The 19,597-nt window shown below is 32.6% G+C and overlaps 1 protein-coding gene and 1 pseudogene across 2 annotated transcripts in view; both read left to right on the forward strand.

The window, feature by feature from the left end:
- Window positions 1-18,184, forward strand: part of LOC141830647 (urease) — a 48,448-nt gene extending 30,264 nt beyond the window's left edge. The window contains exons 7-19 of one of the 2 annotated variants that reach the window (XM_074718054.1): window positions 8-118; window positions 678-841; window positions 931-1,309; window positions 1,408-1,516; window positions 7,999-8,138; window positions 8,471-8,608; window positions 8,676-8,767; window positions 13,310-13,439; window positions 13,515-13,673; window positions 14,321-14,491; window positions 15,607-15,741; window positions 15,951-16,022; window positions 17,840-18,184. In XM_074718054.1, the coding sequence (XP_074574155.1) occupies window positions 8-118; window positions 678-841; window positions 931-1,309; window positions 1,408-1,516; window positions 7,999-8,138; window positions 8,471-8,608; window positions 8,676-8,767; window positions 13,310-13,439; window positions 13,515-13,673; window positions 14,321-14,491; window positions 15,607-15,741; window positions 15,951-16,022; window positions 17,840-18,061 (2,022 nt within the window). In that variant the 3' untranslated portion in view covers window positions 18,062-18,184. The remainder of the gene's footprint in view (window positions 1-7; window positions 119-677; window positions 842-930; window positions 1,310-1,407; window positions 1,517-7,998; window positions 8,139-8,470; window positions 8,609-8,675; window positions 8,768-13,309; window positions 13,440-13,514; window positions 13,674-14,320; window positions 14,492-15,606; window positions 15,742-15,950; window positions 16,023-17,839) is intronic. The other variant, XM_074718055.1, reaches the window with a different exon arrangement.
- On the forward strand, window positions 3,769-4,634 carry LOC141831029 (NAD(P)H-quinone oxidoreductase chain 4, chloroplastic-like; annotated as a pseudogene).
- Window positions 18,185-19,597: the final 1,413 nt, after the last annotated feature.

Genomic DNA, 19,597 nt, shown 5'->3' on the forward strand with positions numbered 1-19,597 from the left:
TTTGCAGGTTGGAAGTCATTATCACTTCATTGAGACAAACCCATACTTGGTTTTTGATAGAAGAAGGGCCTATGGTATGAGATTAAATATATCTGCAGGGACAGCTATACGATTTGAGGTTATGCCTACTAATATGCTTTTAACAGGCATTTTAAAATTTATAATTGCTAACTAACTCTTAAGGAAGTGCTAATTTGACCCTTTATTCAGATCTGAGTTGCCCACTCTCTAATCAATTATTACATTGCATTTTGCACTAATTGATACATAACTTTCCTTATGCTTCAGTCTGACATTTCTAAAGAACTGAAATGGGCATTAAAAGAACAACATACATCATGACAAATTAGTTGACTAATACGACTCAAGATGATACCGTACAACTGAAACACCCTATGTGGGACTCAGACAACACATAACTAATAACTGAACATAATAACTCTAATAGACTTGTATCTCTACAGTCCCAAACTGGATGATGCACGTCTTTAGTGCTTCTGTAACTTAGCTATTAATGGTTAGGCATACGTAGGCCATTTATATTGTCAACTATTAAATCTGGGTATTCGCTGGCCTGTCTATTGCAATCTGTTTAGTCCACTAAAGAAGTGGTTTTTTTTTGATATTCTTCATTCTATTTGACATTTTGTTTTTCCACAAATTATACACTTTTCCAGCCAGGAGATTCTAAAGAGGTAACCCTGGTCAGTATAGGAGGTAGAAAGATTATCAGAGGTGGAAATGGATTGGCAGACGGTGCTGTTGATGATTCTCGAATAGAGAAGCTGTTGGAGGATCTCATAGCAAAAGGATTTAAGCATGCAGATGACCCAAATTCCAGGTGGAGATTCTCTATATTACACTAGGCCTGGTTAGCTTTAGTCAGTTACTTTGCCTGATCAGTTGTCGATGCCTTACTATTTCATTCAGTGAAGGTGTTGTTGGAGCAGATGCTAACTTCACCTTTGAAGTTCCACGAGAAACATATGCAAACAAGTATGGCCCTACTACTGGGGATAAAGTAAGGCTTGGTGACACGCAGCTCTTTGCGGAAATTGAAAAGGATTATACAGTCTATGGTGATGAGTGTGTTTTCGGAGGTGGAAAAGTTTTACGTGATGGAATGGGACAGGCTACTGGCTATCCATCCTCCCATTCCTTAGATACAGTTATCACAAATGCTGTTATCATTGATTACACTGGAATTTACAAGGCAGATATCGGTATTAAAGAGGATATAATTGTTGCTATTGGAAAGGCAGGAAATCCAGATGTCATGGATTGTGTTCATGCAAACATGATCATTGGGGTTTGTTTCTTAATCCAATAAAAAACTTAGTATCCTTGTATATGAATAATAGAACATGAAGTTTAACAAAATTGTGGATTGTATAAATATTTATGCAGGTCAATACGGAAGTTATTGCTGCAGAGGGCATGATAGTGACTGCAGGAGGCATAGATTGTCATATCCATTTCATCTGCCCCCAATTAGTACGTGAAGCAATATCAAGTGGTCAGTTCTTGTACTTGCTTCTGATTATATTGATCAATAAGTATCCATGAACTTCCTTTGAGAATGTTAGCAATTCAACCTACAGTCACATCTACAATAAGTTATGTTTAAGTTTTGACCAGTATGGGATCATGTAGATATCATATTATATTGACAAATTCTATCAGGTTTATTTCGCCTTATATTTTAAAACCATATATATTTGGGTCCTTAATGTTCATTGGTCAACGATAGATTCTTAATCAGAAGAGTCAAATGGAATAGAGAGGCCCAAGCAAACTTAATGCACTAGAAGAATTGACTTAATCGATTAGGGTATTAGTAGTGATACACTTGCATATAGCTCAATGTAAGGATAAGATCTGCCCCCACGAGCTAGCACATATGGTTTCTGCATGTGGCGTTGCTGCAATAGGTCAAGGGGTCGATCCCTAACGTATGCGGAATGTCTTGCTGGTTTACCTGACCCCTTCCCCTATCGTATGGGGCAGTCTTGGAGGTGTTGGGTTGCAAGGGTGCAAACATAGTCCCACATCTAAAGCACATGGAAAAGATCATGGGGTTAAAAGGATGGAAAGTATCTCCATTGGTATGAGGCCTTTTGGGGAGAGCCCAAGAGCAAAGTCATGAGGGCTTAGGCCCAAAGTGGACAATATCATGCTATTGTGGAGATACATACATTCTTTTGGACCTAACAAGTGGTATCAGAGCGAAACCGCTCTTCACCGGACTAACCGTCGGATAAGCCATGATCCAGATCTAACCATGTGCTTTGAACCTTAAAACAAAGGAAGTGGGTGCTCCCGTGTCTGAATCAAGAGGACCAGACACCAGGTGAGAAGTCCTAGTAGGTCGGGTGGACCGAGGGGCAAAAAGTCCTAGTTGCGACTAGGTGAAAGTCCTAGTAGGTCGGGTGGACCGAGAGGCAAAAAGTCCTAGTTGCGACTAGGTGAAAAAGTCCTGGTGGGTCGAGGATTCAGACATCAATTGAGGGGGGCCTGTGGTCCATTGTTTGAGGGGGGGATTGTTGGGTTGCAAGGGTGCAAACATAGTCCCACATCTAAAGCACATGGAAAAGATCATGGGGTTAAAAGGATGGAAAATATCTCCATTGGCAAGAGGCCACTGTGGAGAGCCCAAGAGCAAATCCATGAGGGCTTAGGCCCTTGGACAATATCATGCTATTGGGGATACATACATTCTTTTTAACAGGAGGTGCCCCCGGGGTGAGGATTATCATCTTTTGCTACAATGTAAGGATAAGATCAGTGGATCTTATCCGACTTTATTCCGGTAATCCAGTCCTATTTGGTTTATTTCACCTTAAAAATCAAGTAAACTTAAGCCTACTTTAAGTAGAATTTGAAGAAGTCTTGCCAAAACGTAAGAAAACCAAGTGAATAATAAACAGTATGGTAATAGGAGTTCGGACTGATGACTTATTATTTTGAAGCATATGGTTTTGGCCTATAGTTGACCTAAGGTGGAGTAATAGGAGTCAACACATATTTTGTTAAATGTTGGCTTCAACGACACTGAATAAACTAGATAGACAGATAGCTCTTTTGTATAGTTTTTGATAGTATTGCTATTAGTTGCGATGGTTAATATTATATTGTTGTTATTCAAAGAGAATTATGCTTGCATATATATAGGTCTTGGACATTAATGCCCGATGACAAATCTTATGTAGGACTGAACCTATATTTAATACCACTCATTAACTATTAACTCAATTCCCTTAAAGCTAGAGCATAGATCTAAATCTACATTTCATTTGTTGAATGGAGTTTTATCTAGTTGACCATGACTCAAGCTTGACAAGCTATTCAATAAACAAGTAAAAAACAAAATCATAAACTGGGTTTTGTAATTGAGGTAAACTTGAGCATATTTATTATTTTAATAAATATATGCTTGGACATAATCAAGCTATGACTAGTTTACAATCTAATGGAGTGGTGGAGATGTGGATGTTGTTTTTGGGCGTTGTCTGCTAGTTTGCTAGAGAATCCCAAATTTTATGTTTTTAGTATGAAAATTTCAAACCAAAATCAAGCCTACAAGCTTCCATCTCTAACTATATTAATAAATTTGATTTGGTTTAAACTAAAAAATAAAAAATATATTTTAAAACTTTCCAATACCAAAAGTTCATCAACTAATATATTAAAATTTATATATATATATATATATATATATATATATATATATATATATGCATTTTATTTCTTCCTCATAGTGGAAATAAGATGTTTAAGTGGTATACTATAGGTATTATTTACTTGTTAGAACTTCTTTTAATGACCCACGTTTTCTTTCTTCATTTCCAATTGGACAATCCATTAATCCAATTGGAAGATTTTAAATGGATAAATATTTTTTATTTTCACTAGAGAGTGGGAATCAATGGATTTTCCATAGGACCCAATTTAGTGACATGGCTTTGCCAGCTACTAAAAATTCGCAATTGTTCTATTTCCTCATGCTAGTAATGTACAATGGTCAAATACGACCATTTTCTTCTCAAGACCTTTTACTTTTTTTTTCATGATGTGGGAGTTAGAAATAAATCTTGTTTATTTACTTTTATCCATATGGGGAGGAAATAAATGTCTCTATTCAGCGATAAAGTTTATTTTGTATATGGCGAAGGGGGGGGGGGGGCTCCAATTTTCTTTTAATAGGAGTTCTGGATTTTGGAAAATTAGCTAATCAATCATATCTTGTGGCATTGGAAATAATATTATATTTAGATTCCTTATTGCTTTTGTTGTCAAATTGCCGATTATACCTCTACATACTTGGTTACCGAATACCCATGGAGAAGCACATTACAGTTCATGTATGCATCTAGCTGGAATCTAATTAAAAATGGGAGCATATGGACTTATTTGAATCAATATGGAATTATTTTCCCACACTCATTCCATTTTTCTCCCTGGTTGATAATAGTACTAACTATTCAAATAACTATGTAGCTTTGACTTCTCTTGGTCAACGGAATTTGAAAAAATCTTACTTGTTATATGACGAATCTTCAAATACTTTGGGACTCATAAGGGATTTGCTTTGCCTATATATTATTCTATTTGATCTTTTAGGCCCTTATATATAATATCTCTAACTTTCCCTATTTTTCAAAATGAAAAAAGTTTGATAATTGGTGAAATGAATTAATTTGGTTTGTTTCTGTTGGTTCAAATTTGTTTTTCAGGTTCTCATTTTGAATGCACATTTGCTAAGGGCATGATATTTTTCACATTTCCAGTGACTACGAATAAGAGTTGTATCCATCCTCTTGTTATCGCAATCGTGAGTTTTATTTTGTATTGGATTTGTGTATGAAGTTGTGCATATGGAGACTTAGCATGACCAAGGTTGGAGATTGAGTTGATGGCTTGAAGTTTGTTAGAGTAGATAATGATAGTATGACACATGAGGGATTGTAGGATGAGGAGTATCGAGTTGTAGCTCAACTGGAGGAGACGAACTACATAGGTGAAGGGTGAAGGAAGATATGTGGAGTAGAGCTCAATGTATCTGAGGGACGAATAAGCTAATGGAAGATGATCTTGTAGGCAAAGAGAAGCTGCAAGGTAAAACTCTAGTTGAGAGTTGAGAGACTTGTATTTGGGAGAAGCTAGTTCTTAACTTAGGTAAAAGTTTACCATTAGGATGGTTGTAGTTGACATTAGGATGGTTGTAGTTGACTATCTAGTCGATTGAAGGTAGTGTTAACCTTAAATCGGGAGTGGTTGAGCCGACTAGGTAGTTGATTCAAGTTGATTAGTTAAAGGACAAAATTAGTTAATATCGATTATTTATTAAGGGTGAGCATTCGGTTAAAACCGAATTAACTGAATCAAATTGGTTAAAATCAAATTAATCAATTTTTTTTCGACCAATCGAAACAATTGATTTTTACTATTAAAATTGAACAAACTGAACCGATGAAAAATTGATTAATTCGGTCAATAACTGAATTGGCCCTTTTTTTTTTTAATATTAAGGCTTTTCAATAAAAACTTAATCTGTTTAATAAAAAATTAAAAAGCCTTAATATATTTTAATTTTTTAATTATTTAATAAAAAACTAAATATGTTAATCGGTTTAACCGATTTTTAAAATTCATAACCAAACTGATTTAACCGAAATTACCGATATATATATATTTTTAAAGAAAATGGAACTTCCGAATTAACCCAATTGAATTTCCAAATTAATTTGGTTCGGTTGGTTATTTTGGTTGAATCGAAATTTTACTCACCCCTATTAATATATATATAAATATATATATGTATATGTGTATCAATTAATTATTAATGTTAATTAACTAACTGTATCAACTAAAGATATGTATGCATTATATATATTTATTAATTAGTTGTTTAATAAAACTCACCTTATTTTTTAGGAAAAAAGCATGTAATTTCACGTAAAACTTAACATGGTGACCTCAACCTCGTCTCAGTTGCTCAATTCACTTCTCGCAATTGCCAATTGTGACTGACCACTTCATGATATGGAAAAACTCCATCTTGCGACCTTACCTCACTTTGCTATTGATGATTGATGTTCTTCGATTTCTCTTCTGCCACATCAATTGAGTGTCTCCGTTGATTCTTCATTGTCTGATACTCCTCTTTTATAGCGTCTTCTTTCTCCTCCTCCCCTCCCTATGATTGGCACAAAAACTTTCAGCTGTATCAGCTTGTTCCTTGTTTTGGTCACAGAATTGAATGATAACTTTTGGCCATGTCAGATGGCACAAACTGAAATTCTGAACCATAAAAGGGATGCTTATACTAAGATGCTGAGAGCCTAGTTTGATGTTGAATTGCCACGAAGTACAAGCACAAGTAATTTTTCATAGGAGTTCATTTGGAAGATGGAGAAAGTGATGGGAAAAAGAAAATGAAACAGTAATGGATGAAGATGCGGATCCTCTGGTACCTAGTTGACGTAGCATGAAGTTGCTCTTACACTCTGATACAAAATTTACTCGATATGCAGTTACTCTATTACCAAATTGATACAACAAATTTAACTTCAAATCATATACAAAATTGGTATAAAATTGATAAAAAAAGAGAACTATCTCATACAAAGAATAAGAACCTCACACAAAGTTTAATCAAAGAAAATTTTATTAAATTAATACATTGAAACATGACGCTTTTTATTGACTCAATCTCAATTAAATTTGGAAAGAAATACCATACTAGAAATACAATAATCGAACACTTTTGCCAAATCAAAAGAATTTTTACCAAATTAAAGGTACCCATATACTCTTACCAAATTAAAAGATACCAAACTTTCAACACTTAGACTATGATAATTAGCAAAATTAATTACAAATTTGAAATAAATAAACCCCTTTTCCTTGTTTGTGTTAGATATGTAACGGACAAGCCATCTGATACCAATCAGCACTTGAAAATAATCACTTCCAATTGATTTCAATTTTTTCTGCTGCTGCTTTTGAAAGAGGAAGAACATCTTCTATCATGCCTTGAACTAGGAAGGAGATCTAACTGTCATTTGTTTTGGTTCAAGCTTGTGCTCACCTACCATTATCCTGTCTTTCTCTGCCATTGTTTATTGCTTCAACCCATTGCTGTTGCGTTCCACTCCTATTTTGTGTTTCGTTGCTTGAGAAAAACAGAAGTTTTCCTTCTTGCTTGGCACAGTAGGTTTTAATCTAAGTATATATATATATAAAATTTTGCAACCCATTTCCATTCAAACTCATGGGTGTACCTACTTCCAACTTGAACACTCAACCTATTGCGTGTTACATTGGATTGGATGACTGCTGATTGGAAAACCTTAAGCTGGCATTGATATAAATTTTTATACTGTTTTCTAATATTTTCAATATTTGAGAAAGCCAAAAAAACAATGTTTATAAAGGATCAGTTCCTAGTAGCTATAAAGTATGATTTGATGAAGGATATGCATCATGAAGTAAATACTTGCACAATTGCAAAATTACACAAGAGTTTGTTGTTGATATATATTGGTTCAAAATATAGATGGGACCTGAGTCCTTAATTAGTTGTACTGGGACATATTAAGAATGAAATGCAGAGGGTATTGTTGTGATGTAGGCTGGCTTCACACTGTTCAAATTGATGACCGACAGAAAATGTAGCATAGTATACCATGGGAATTGACTGTTTCTGTTCAAATTGTGACTGACAAAATGTTGCATAGTGTACCATGAGAACTGACTGCTTCTGTTCAAATTGATGACTGACAGCATAGTATACCACTGGAATTGACTGTTCTTAATTGTTCTCTTTCGCCCTAACATACTGTAACATCTGCAAGACTGTTCCAACTAATTGGCTTCAATAACTTTTTTGCTAAAACAATAAAATTTTATTGTAGACTTGTGATAACTGTTTGTTGTGGACGAGTTATTCATGCTTGTTATTATTAGATTTTAATACAAAGAACATTATGTGGTTAGGTATAACAACACTAGTTGGAGGTGGCACTGGACCTGCACATGGGACTCGGGCAACTACTTGTACACCAGCTCCATTCCATATGCAGTTGATGCTGCAGTCAACTGATGATTTTCCAATCAATATTGGGTTTACTGGCAAGGTACTAGTCACATTCCACCTTAAGTTATTTTATAGCAATGGTGATTGCTGCCAGATTTTTTTTTAATGCCAAAATCTTTGCTGAAAATTGAAGAAAATAAAACAGGCAATTATTTGCTTCTCTTTGCTTCTGAGTTTGCTGCACCTCAAATCACAGTGTTAGTTTTGAAGCAAATCTGAAGTTTGATTGTTCTAAGAGATTTTTTGATGTTTACCGTCAACATATTAGCTATGCTATGTTCATTCAACTCAGAGGTTTTTCCTTCGTCAGTAGTACCACCATCATGAATGAGAAATAATATGTTCTTTTAAATATTCACCACCTGTATCCAGGGCAATAGTGCAAAACCAGAGGGACTAGTTGAGATCATTAAAGCAGGAGCTATAGGCCTTAAGCTGCATGAAGACTGGGGAAGTACCCCTTCTGCAATTAATAACTGCTTATCAGTTGCTGAAGATTTTGATATTCAGGTAGATGTCATGATCTCTTCCTTCGACTTTTTTTCCTGTATTCTGCTTGACAATTTTTTATTCTTAGGTCAACATACATACGGATACCCTGAATGAGTCAGGATGTGTAGAACATACTATTGCTGCTTTTAAAGGTAGAACTATACACACGTATCACAGGTAAGCAAAAAGACTTGGTAATCAGTTAATATACATTGGTGTTTTGGTCAAGTAATATATATATAATCAGTTAATATGTATGATCCTTTGATCCCAACAACAACAACCAAGCTTTTATCCTACTAAGTGGAGTCGGCTATATGAACCTTTCTACACCTACCATTATCTATTTTTAAATAAAATTTATCCTGTTTTATTGTTGTTAACCAAGTCTTTATTGGTCTTTCGCTTATTCTATTAATGTGTGTATTTGTTCTGATCTCACATCGTCTAATTGGGAGCATTTATTAGACGTCTAAGTACGTGTGTATACTATCTTAAAAGTTTCTTAGTCTTCTTTTAATAGACACAACTTCGACTTTGTCTAATGTTCGCATTTCTTATCCGCTCTATCATCGTATGTCTGCATATCCTTCTTAATATCCTTATTTCTGCGACTTTCATCTTTTGCTTGTGTGTTCACTTCATAGCCAACATTCAGTTCCATATAAGATACTAGGTATAATTATCGTTTTATAAAACTTTCCTTTAAGCTTTAGAGGTATCTTACGATCACAAAGAATATCCAATGTCCTTCAACTATCATATTTGTATTCTATGTAAAATATCTCAATCAACCCTTTCATCTTTTTACCAAAATGATCTTGGATACTTAAAACTCTTAGTTATATGTTATAACAATTGCTTTGCTATGTCTAATATTGTAGAACTTAAATTTTATATATTTTATATATTTTATATTTACTCTACTAAATCTAAAACCTTTTAATTCTAGTGTTTTTTTTCAAGATTCGAACTTAACTTTACCCTTTCTCATCGACTAAAATAATGTCATATGCAAAAAACATGCACCATGATAACGTATCTTGGATGAGTTGACTGTGTTCATGCATGATTAGTGTGAATTGTCTAAAAGGTATGGACTTAGAGTTGATCCTTAATGTAATCTTATCTTTATATGAAACGCTTCAGTTAATTTGCTTGAAGTTTTAGTCTTGTCATTATGTTCTCATATATATCCTTAATTGTTTCAATATACGCTACACTAACACCTTTCATTTCTAACATTCGCCATCTAATTTCCCTCGAAATTGTCATCAGTGTTTTCTAGATCAATGAATATCATATGTGTTAGAATATTTAGGGATAAATATTCTGTTAAATATTCTGTTAGAGATAAATATTCTGTTTTTCTTTTTTATAGAATAATTCTCCTAGAATAGTTCTCTATATTCGTGTATAAATAGGGGCTTATCTCTCATAAGATTTCATCAATTTGAACTTGCTTAATCCTAATCACCCTATCTACTCATGGACTTCACCTAATTTTAAGTCCACTTCTACTCTATCTTCAAAACAAAATATTAATTTAATTTAGTTTAATTAGTTATATAAAAAATAATTTAAAATGCAAACAATTTAAATAAGATAAAATTTATTTTTTGACATTAATGAACTTTTTTTTAAATGCAAGCAAGCAATGATTAATATTCAACAAGATTGGGTCCAGCTTCTTCTCCTTTGTGTTTTATCTCAACTTTGATTTGAGCTTCAATGATAAATTAGAGTGTAACACCACACTTTCATTAGTCAAAAGAATATTTTATTTATTTTATTTTATTATTTTAATTCATTACAATGAAATATAAGATACTGATTACAATTGTTTAAAAAAACTCAAGTTAAAGGATAAACAAAATTTAAATTTGATTTTATCAAAAACATCTTAAATTTCAAATTTGATTAAACCGGTTTTAAGTCAAATATGCAAAATTTTAAGAAATCTTATTAGATAAAATAAATTTATTTACAAAATTTAAAATTTCATTTAAGCTTAAAATATAATAATGATTTGAAAACGAAAGTATCTTTTTATTTTCTATTCACTCAAGTAATTGTTGTTCCATGAAAGAAACAAAACCAAACTAAAATCAAACACCAAGATTTTAAATTATTTTTACTTCATCTCATCTAAGAGTTTATTTTGATTTTGATCAAATAAAAGAAATAAAATGATACTTAATGCATAATTTATTTATTAAATACCAATGAAAAAAATTCAAGCACAATTACATAAACTCATCCAAATACAAATATATGTTTATTTAAACAATAAATACATCCTTTAGAATGAAAACAAAATTGTTCATGGGATCATTTTAAATCTAAAATTATTCCAATGTTATAAAATGTTAAAGAAAAATAACATTCCCCAACTTTTAGAGAAGTAGGGATGGTATTATTTTTCTCATTACTCATCCAACATTTTACCTGAAATGTTAAATATATTACAAGTGTAAATCATTGTGAAACAAAAGAATTATGTAAGTAAAAATTAAAACTTAATTTGTTGTGAGTATATTTAATCTGAAGATTGAGGTGATTAAATTAATTTACAAATATAAACATGCATTAACAATCTAATTAATTATGAAATAAATAATTGGTCCAAAAAATTAATTAATAATTCAATTAAATAAGTATCGAAACCATATTAGTAAGACATAATTTGATACCGAGACAAGATCGTTATGATCGTATATCAAAATTCTAGCACGGTTAAATTTTAAACCTTGGTAGTAACTATCATAAATGCAATTTATTAGAGTAACTATCGTAACATTTTAAACCCATAAATGACTTCAGGGATGTAGAGGATACCAATTTTCATATTTTGTGATTCTCCATATCATGGATGAAGGTGCTGAGCTATGTTGGATGGGATAGATAGAATTTATCGTTTTGCTCGTCAACCAACACTATACTTCGATACCGACACCGACATGCAAGCAAAAATAGGAGAGGGAGATGGATCAAGAAAGAGAGATAAAAGTGAATTATAATTCCTAACTTAATAAAATATCACTATCGTAATTAAATACAATTAAACCATGCTATGTAGTATATATCAAGGTTCAAAATTTTGATCCGTGCCAAAATTTTATCACTGGAACAATACTATTTCGGTATCTTGCTGATGTTTCGATGCATTGTGTTGCTTCATCTTCTTCCTTTTCCAACCTCCAACCTGTCATCGATATTATGTATTGAAATGTCGACACGATACTATTACAGTGTCTTTCCAGTCAAAGACGAAAACTACAACATAATTTGAGATTTTAAATATTGGTGCTAAGTGGTATTGAATTTGGGTAATTTATTGAAATGATATGTTTCGACTATTTCGTCTGGCACGATACAAGATTTCAAATCATGATATATATATATATATGTAAGCTTGATTCAATTTTAAATGACCCAAAATAAATCCAAATCGAGTTTAGTTTATACTCGCTTGATTTTGATCACCATGTCTACTTGATGGGATTCACCTAACTCTTAATTGACTACCACTCAATCCATAAATTTAAAATATTAGTTTAGTTTAATTAATTTAATTAATTATATAAAAATTTAAAAAAATTTAAATGTAAAAACTTAAATCAGATAAAATTTGGGAGTTGAAAGAGACCGAGAGATATCGTACTAAGTAAGCGTGGGAAAATTAGTATTTAGCAAGATTGTGTCAAGTTTCTTCTCTTTCTCCTTTGTGTCTTCTTTTAGCCTTGGTTCGAGCATTAAGGAACAACTAGGGTTCGAGATGACATTGATTAAATAAAAATTTATTTAAGAAAATCATTAATTTATTTTTCTTTCACTATTTTTAATTCAAAATATTATTGAAGATACATCATGATTGCAATAGGTGTGCATTGATTAAATTAAAATTTTCCTATATCCAATTCAATTGATGGATTTATTCATTGAACATTTATTTGAATTCGACGTTGGCCGGCAACCTAATGCAACTCTCACCCTTTTTCATCTAGGCTTGGGACCGACAACAATAGGTTTCCATATCCAATTCAATTAGAAAGTATATATTTAAAAAAAAAATAGAATTAGATTTTTACCAAAATATCTTGAATTTAAAATTTCCAATTTTGATTGAGTTGAGTTTGAATCAAGTTTTTTTCCCCATTTTTTAAAAGTTTTTGTATTTATAAAATTAAATAAATTAATTACAAAATCTCGAATCTAATTTTGTAGCTAATTGAATTGAGCTAGAACCCTGAAGTTCTTTGGGAAATCAGAAATGTATTTCTCTGTGCTTTCCCTTAACTCTAAATCTATTTCCTCCACAAGTCCTCATTCCCTCTCCTCGCTTCTTCTCTTGTCATACTAAGTTTTTTTTGTCAAATTGGTTGTCTAACAACAGTTTGTGAAAATACCTCACTTGATGTTTTCAATTTGAATAACAATACCTATTGTAGGTGGAACATCGTATCCATTGTTGTTCTTTAGATGTAGGAATGTTTCCTTCTTGACTTGATGAGAAAAATCAAAAGAACTTGGTAAAAGGTGGATGGTATTTTTTCTGCCTTGGTCTTGTCTTGTAATTGGATCCTTTCAAATGAAGCTTAGTCATTTTAGATTGACACATATTTGAGTTGTCTCTAGAACATCTCTAATTGATCTATTGTTTAAGTAACAATTCCCTTGCATTTAAACAAATTGTCTAGCAAACTGATCCTATTGCAGTGAGGGTGCAGGTGGTGGTCATGCCCCAGATATCATTACAGTGTGCGGTGTCAAAAATGTTTTACCTTCATCAACAAATCCAACACGACCTTTTACTTCAAATACTGTTGATGAACACCTTGACATGCTGGTGATACTGAAACTCCATATAAGTCTCATAATGCATTTATTTATTTCATACCTGATGCTTATCTGACTGTTGCAGATGGTGTGCCATCATCTTGATAAAAACAATCGAGAAGATGTGTCATTTGCTGAATCTCGTATCCGTGCAGAGACAATTGCTGCAGAAGACATCCTGCATGATATGGGAGCTATCAGTATCATATCTTCTGATTCACAAGCTATGGGACGCATCGGAGAGGTCTTTAAAATCCCTTGTCCTTATGTTCTAGCAATTAATTGCCCATCATGCTTCATCTTGATTGGCATCCAGCACAGTTTGCACTGTTTCATATTGACAGATCTATATTGTACTGTTTTGCATTTTTTTTGGAGGTGGTGCACATGACAGTGTTAGTGATACTGTTTTAAAGATAATCAGATTATTAAAGAGAATCACTGAATAATATAATTGCATTTTATTATTTAATGAAATTATTCTTTTATTTTATAAATCTTATTAAGTTTGTACAACTAATAGATTGTAATAGAAAATCCTAACATTGATAGACCAAGAGTCACCATTTAAATCTTATTAACCAAATCACCAGATGAATCAACACATCTTTCCCTCAATAGTCACCATTTAAATTTGATTCAGTATGAGTATCTAGCATAATTTGATTGTAAATGTCCAGCGGAGCTGTTTTGGAAAGTCATAGTCAAAATTGTCTAACACTAATTGAATCATGGTTGCAAGTAATCTTCTGTGAATCTGTTTACTTCCATATCAACTAATTTTTTATTTTAATTTTTATTTAGTATAATTTTGTGTTGTTTATTAATAAATAAAAGGAGCCATACATTCTTGTTCTTATTTTCTCTGATTGAAATTATAATAATCTTTAGGTGATTACTCGAACTTGGCAAACGGCTGATAAGATGAAGAAGATGAGAGGTAGATCACTTGATACCAGTGGAGCTGATAATGACAACTTCCGGATAAAGCGCTACATTGCTAAGTACACCATTAATCCAGCAATAGCTAATGGTTTCTCAAAGTATATTGGCTCTGTAGAGGTGCGACTATACTTATTTCTAGTTAGATTCAGTGTGAACACATTGCATGTGCTGACAATATAGTAAGAATATAAAAGTTTTAAGTTGGTATCTTTCCTAATAGCATCCTCTTTTGTGATACGTTGAACATGGTACCACATCAAGATGTGTTTATCCTCAGTTTAGTGAATTTGTCACCCTTGCGCGTGCGCGCACACACAGATAGTGCCAGCTAGTCAAAGATTACACACTCGCTAGTTTGTAGTTTTATGGCATGCACTAACAATTTTCCATTGTTTTGTATTTCTAATGTCATTTAGGCATAGTTTTGAAGTCAAAATCTTTTGTATCCAAAGAAAAGGATAATAATTTACTTGGTAATGATAAGAACTATTCTAACCATTTGAAATGTTATCTACTAATAGATTCTTCAATCTGAGAAAAGCTTGATCAGGTAGTAGTAATGGTTAAATTCTTGTCCATGCCATATATTAAGCTGATGTAAGCAGCCATACCCTCTATTAAAAATTTCAATATCGAACAGGACTGTTGGATCCGTCGTCGGGTTCAAATGGAATTTCCTCTTAGTTATACATTTACTATTTTTACAGTAAAGTCTCAAAGTCCGTATAGAAATTGGGAATCCTGCAAAAAGAAAAAAGAAAAATTATGAATGCTCCAAAGTTGAATTTAATTGTGTTTATGTATTTTGTAAGTCATCAATAAACTAGGTGGCAACTGCATCTGAACAACTCAACTAAAGGATTCCATTTCTGCTAAAATTGAAGATGAAAATTTTCATCTGCCGTATAACTTAAACTAAGATTTTGCTACAAGTGTTGAACTAACCTTGATATGATTACTTTAATGTGCTTGTAATTAATTTTATATTTTCTGGATTTGGAACTTAAATGCAGTGACAAATGTATGATGCAGTTGCAGAATAACCATTTTTTTCCTGTAGATTATAGTGGTCTCCTACGTTAGTGTTTACTGAAGTTTTCTGTGTTGTTTACAAAATATACGAGTGAATCCTAGTATTAAATGCAAACACATAGGAAGGACATATATATTAAACCTGAAATGATGTTGTAATCAGTAACAATCTCATCGTTGATTTTCTTAAATTTTTGCAGGCTGGTAAATTTGCTGATCTTGTTATCTGGAAACCTTCTTTCTTTGGTGCTAAACCTGAAATGATTATTAAAGGTGGCACAATCGCATGGGCTAATATGGGTGATCCAAATGCTAGCATTCCTACACCCGAACCGGTACCAGTTCTCCCTTCTTGATATTCTTTAGTTTTTTTTTCTTCTCTTTATCAGAATCCATTGGTTTTTAATATGAAATATATTTAGTCAATTATTCTGGTCCCTAAAATAACCTGTATAACGCAATTATCATCTGTTCATGCTTATTTATTTTCTTATACATTGTTTTTATCTGTATTATCAAATGCGTAGTTCTTATGTGGATACAGGTTCTGATGAGGCCTATGTTTGGCGCATTTGGCAAAGCAGCAAGCTCCAATTCCATTGCTTTTGTGAGCAAGGTAAGTTTTCTTATATGAGCTTATTATTACCTCTTGGCATGATCACAACTTAATGGCATAGTGAAGCTAAACTAATCGCCCTTTTATGTGTTTTAATCAGAAAAAACATGTGAGAATATCTCTTTAGTACCCGCTTAGCCGAAAAATCATTATACAACAATAATATAATCACAAGAAATATTTTAATATTCATATTGGCATATACTAAATCATGCTATGAGAAATCTCAAAGCTAGGATGCCTCATGCTTATTATGCCCATATGGACAAGTGTGGTGCTCTATTGTGTTCATATATTAAGAGTGAGTCTCCCACCCAAATGACTAATCATTTTGGATGGAATAGGATTCATTTAATTTTACACGATATAGCAAAAAAGGTGATAATGCTCACCCCATGCATCCCCTCCATTGCTCGTCCCAAGATCTTATGGAAGGGAGGTAAATCATGGTACCGAGTGGCCTTCTAGGTAAAAGGAATTAATTCCCCAAGGGATTCGAACCTTGCTCCTTTGTGGCAAATCTACCACCCGAGTACTATTTCAGCTATGTCTGTGGGGATAATTAGGCTTGTACCCTTAAACATATGTTTTGTGTCTTCAAAAGGCGGTATAAAGGGACAAAAGTATTAACCAAGGCAACACACCTAGGCATGTCTTCAATGGTGTGCTATATTTGGGATGCTAGGAACCGTTACAATTTTGATGAGGCATGGGTAGACATTGATAGGCTTTTTTTGAAGATCCTAGTTCATGTTTACGGGACCTCGAACATAGGGACATTTTTTACGAATGGTTAAAATTAATTCAATGTTCATGGGTTAGTACCTGATTCAAGTAAATCCTTTTTGATTTATACATACTCGTATTTACTGATAAAAGAGAAGAGTTAGGCTTGTACCTCTTCTTCATGATGGGTATGCTATGCCTATTAGACCGACATGGTTAAGTGAGTTCTATTAGATCTATATATATATGAAGATGAGTGATCCCTTCCCTTAAGTTCACCTCAGTTCATAGAATTATCATATTAGTTTTTACATGATTAAAAAAAACATAAACAAAGAGAACCATTACTAATGAAGCATATGTAACCGCCTCAAAATAAGCAAAATGTAATAAAAGAATCGAGAAAACTCAAAATTCACAAAAGCTTGTCGACTGTCCTCGAGTGTCCTTAGAACTATCATTGTAGCAAAATCTGACCTCAACCAACCAACAAGAGATTTAAACTCTCTTATTCTTTAGTTTGCATTCATACCATTTTAGTCTGCAGAATTCAGGAATTCACGGGTCATTGAAATGCTAAAAATCGTAGAAAGTTATGCTTTCAATGATTCATGAATTTCCAGGTAAATTAACTCTTGTTTGATTTCTCGTTTTAATCTATAAAAGACAATATACATGTAATATATATGGTTCTACCAATGATTGTTTACTTGATTTCTAACGCCGGACAAAATATCAATTATTGTATAGGCTAGTTTTAATAAAGAATTTTCAAAGAAGACACAAGAAATCGTCCAACTAAGAGAATTAACTAGATAATATTAAATCAAAACAAAGATAATGTCATAACATCAACTAAATAAATATTTAAATAGAGTGAAAATCCTAATAATACAAAAGACAAAAATAACTTTAATAAAAAAGATTAAAATTCTTCAGGGTCTCCTACAAGATTTTAAACGATATATTTTTTGGACCTAAGATTAGACCATTACGGGTTCCGCATCATGGATTCCGCTGCATCAATTTCTTCATCATATAGCAATGTTGGCTCGCGATACGGCCTTATTTGGAGTATTCAATCGACTCAGGTTGCAAAGCGTGCGGGCATTCGGAGACTATATGGGCTAAAGAAGAAGGTAAAAGCTGTCCGCGGCGTGCGCAAACTCTCAAAGCTGGACATGAAGCTCAACGATGCATTGCCGAAGATAGAAGTCGACCCCGAGACTTTCATTGTGAAAGCTGATGGCGAAATCCTCAAGTGTGATCCAGCTTCCTCTGTTCCCTTATCGCGTAACTATTTTCTGTTCTAGGCTGTTCTTTGATGTCCCGTTTCTAGCTAGCTAAAGAGTGATTTGGTCTACACAAGGAGAATAATTCTATGAATAAATTTTGGTGTTCGACTACAAAAACATAATGAATTTCGACTCCGCTGATATTGGGCTCAATAAATGACTTTAGACGATTTCACTAGGTTTCCTTGTTTAAGTTTTTAAAATATCAGTAATTTTAATTCCTACAATTTCAAGATCTTATTGTTAGTTTAGATATTACATGAAGCTTTTGTTTGGAATGCAAGTAGAGGTCGTGTTGTGTATTTGTAAATTACTCTATATATTATCAATTAGTAGTAGATACGACCTCGGGTAGGGTCTGGTTCAACCCGGCCCAGATCCGTAATCGGGTCAACGGATCGATTACTCATTTATTCAGTTTACTAGGCTTGAATCATAATCAGTCCCAACTAGGTCGGTTACAATTCAGGGGCTCAATTAATCAGCACCACAGTGTGCGGTATAGATTTTTCTTTTGAAAATCAATATGAGTGTTGGTTTTTGAAAAATCAATAGTTGCTCAGCCTTAGTTGATGGTTCAGACCATTGGAATCGATGGTTCTGTCCGTTGGGAGGAGTTTATTTTATTTTTTTAATAGTTAAAATTATTTAATCGTTTTATGAATTTAGTATTCAGTATTTGTTACTTTGAGTTTATTTCATCATTTTCATATCTTTTACTCTCATTCTTAATTTTGAAATCTCGAATGTTTTTAATTTCAATTCTATAATTATAATAGGATGTTCATTATTTTGATCCTAGAGCAGAAACTTCTAACAGGATGCGTAGATAATTTAAATAAATATAAATCTTTTTTATATATATTTTTATAAATTTATAAATTTAATTATTTTTTAATAATAATAATTTTGAATCATAGTGAATCATAAATTAATGATTCTGAATCATAAATTATAACTGTCTTAGATGATTAAAATTAAGAATCTACCTGTCAAAAAATATAGAATGGATGATTTTGAATCGTCGAATTGACAATTTTGAGCTATCGAATTGTTAATTTTGAATTGTAGTCAGATCTAATTAGTAGGGGAAGAATCAATTATTTTTCAATAATGGAATAATGTATTCCCGTTTTTTTCATTTTAATTAAAGGACTTTTCTATTTGGAAATTATGAAAGTGGTGTCTCATTTGTACTTAGCTATTTTTGCATAATTTTATTCAAAATTATTTATAAACTTTTTTCACAAAATAAATAAATATCAATGAGTCAAGTTTGATAGTATTTATATATTATATAATTGGTGAACTATTTATTTAAAATCTCAAATAATTAATTTGTCGAACCTCCTATTATAATTATAGAATTGAAATTAAAAACAATCCAGTTTTCAAAATTAAAAATGAGAATGAAAAGTGTGGAAATTGGATTGGGTTAGTCGATTGTGTATTTTGTAGCCTCTCAAGGAATCACTGACCCTCGAGACAAGGTAGAATTTATAGAAAATCTCTTGGGAGAAGTGGAAAAGTTAGTCTGGATACAATGACAAATGA

The sequence above is a fragment of the Curcuma longa genome, chromosome 6 (genome assembly GCF_044706935.1).
Source record: "Curcuma longa cultivar G26 ecotype Majalengka, Jawa Barat chromosome 6, ITB_CL_G26_1.1, whole genome shotgun sequence".
Taxonomy (NCBI): Eukaryota; Viridiplantae; Streptophyta; class Magnoliopsida; order Zingiberales; family Zingiberaceae; genus Curcuma; species Curcuma longa.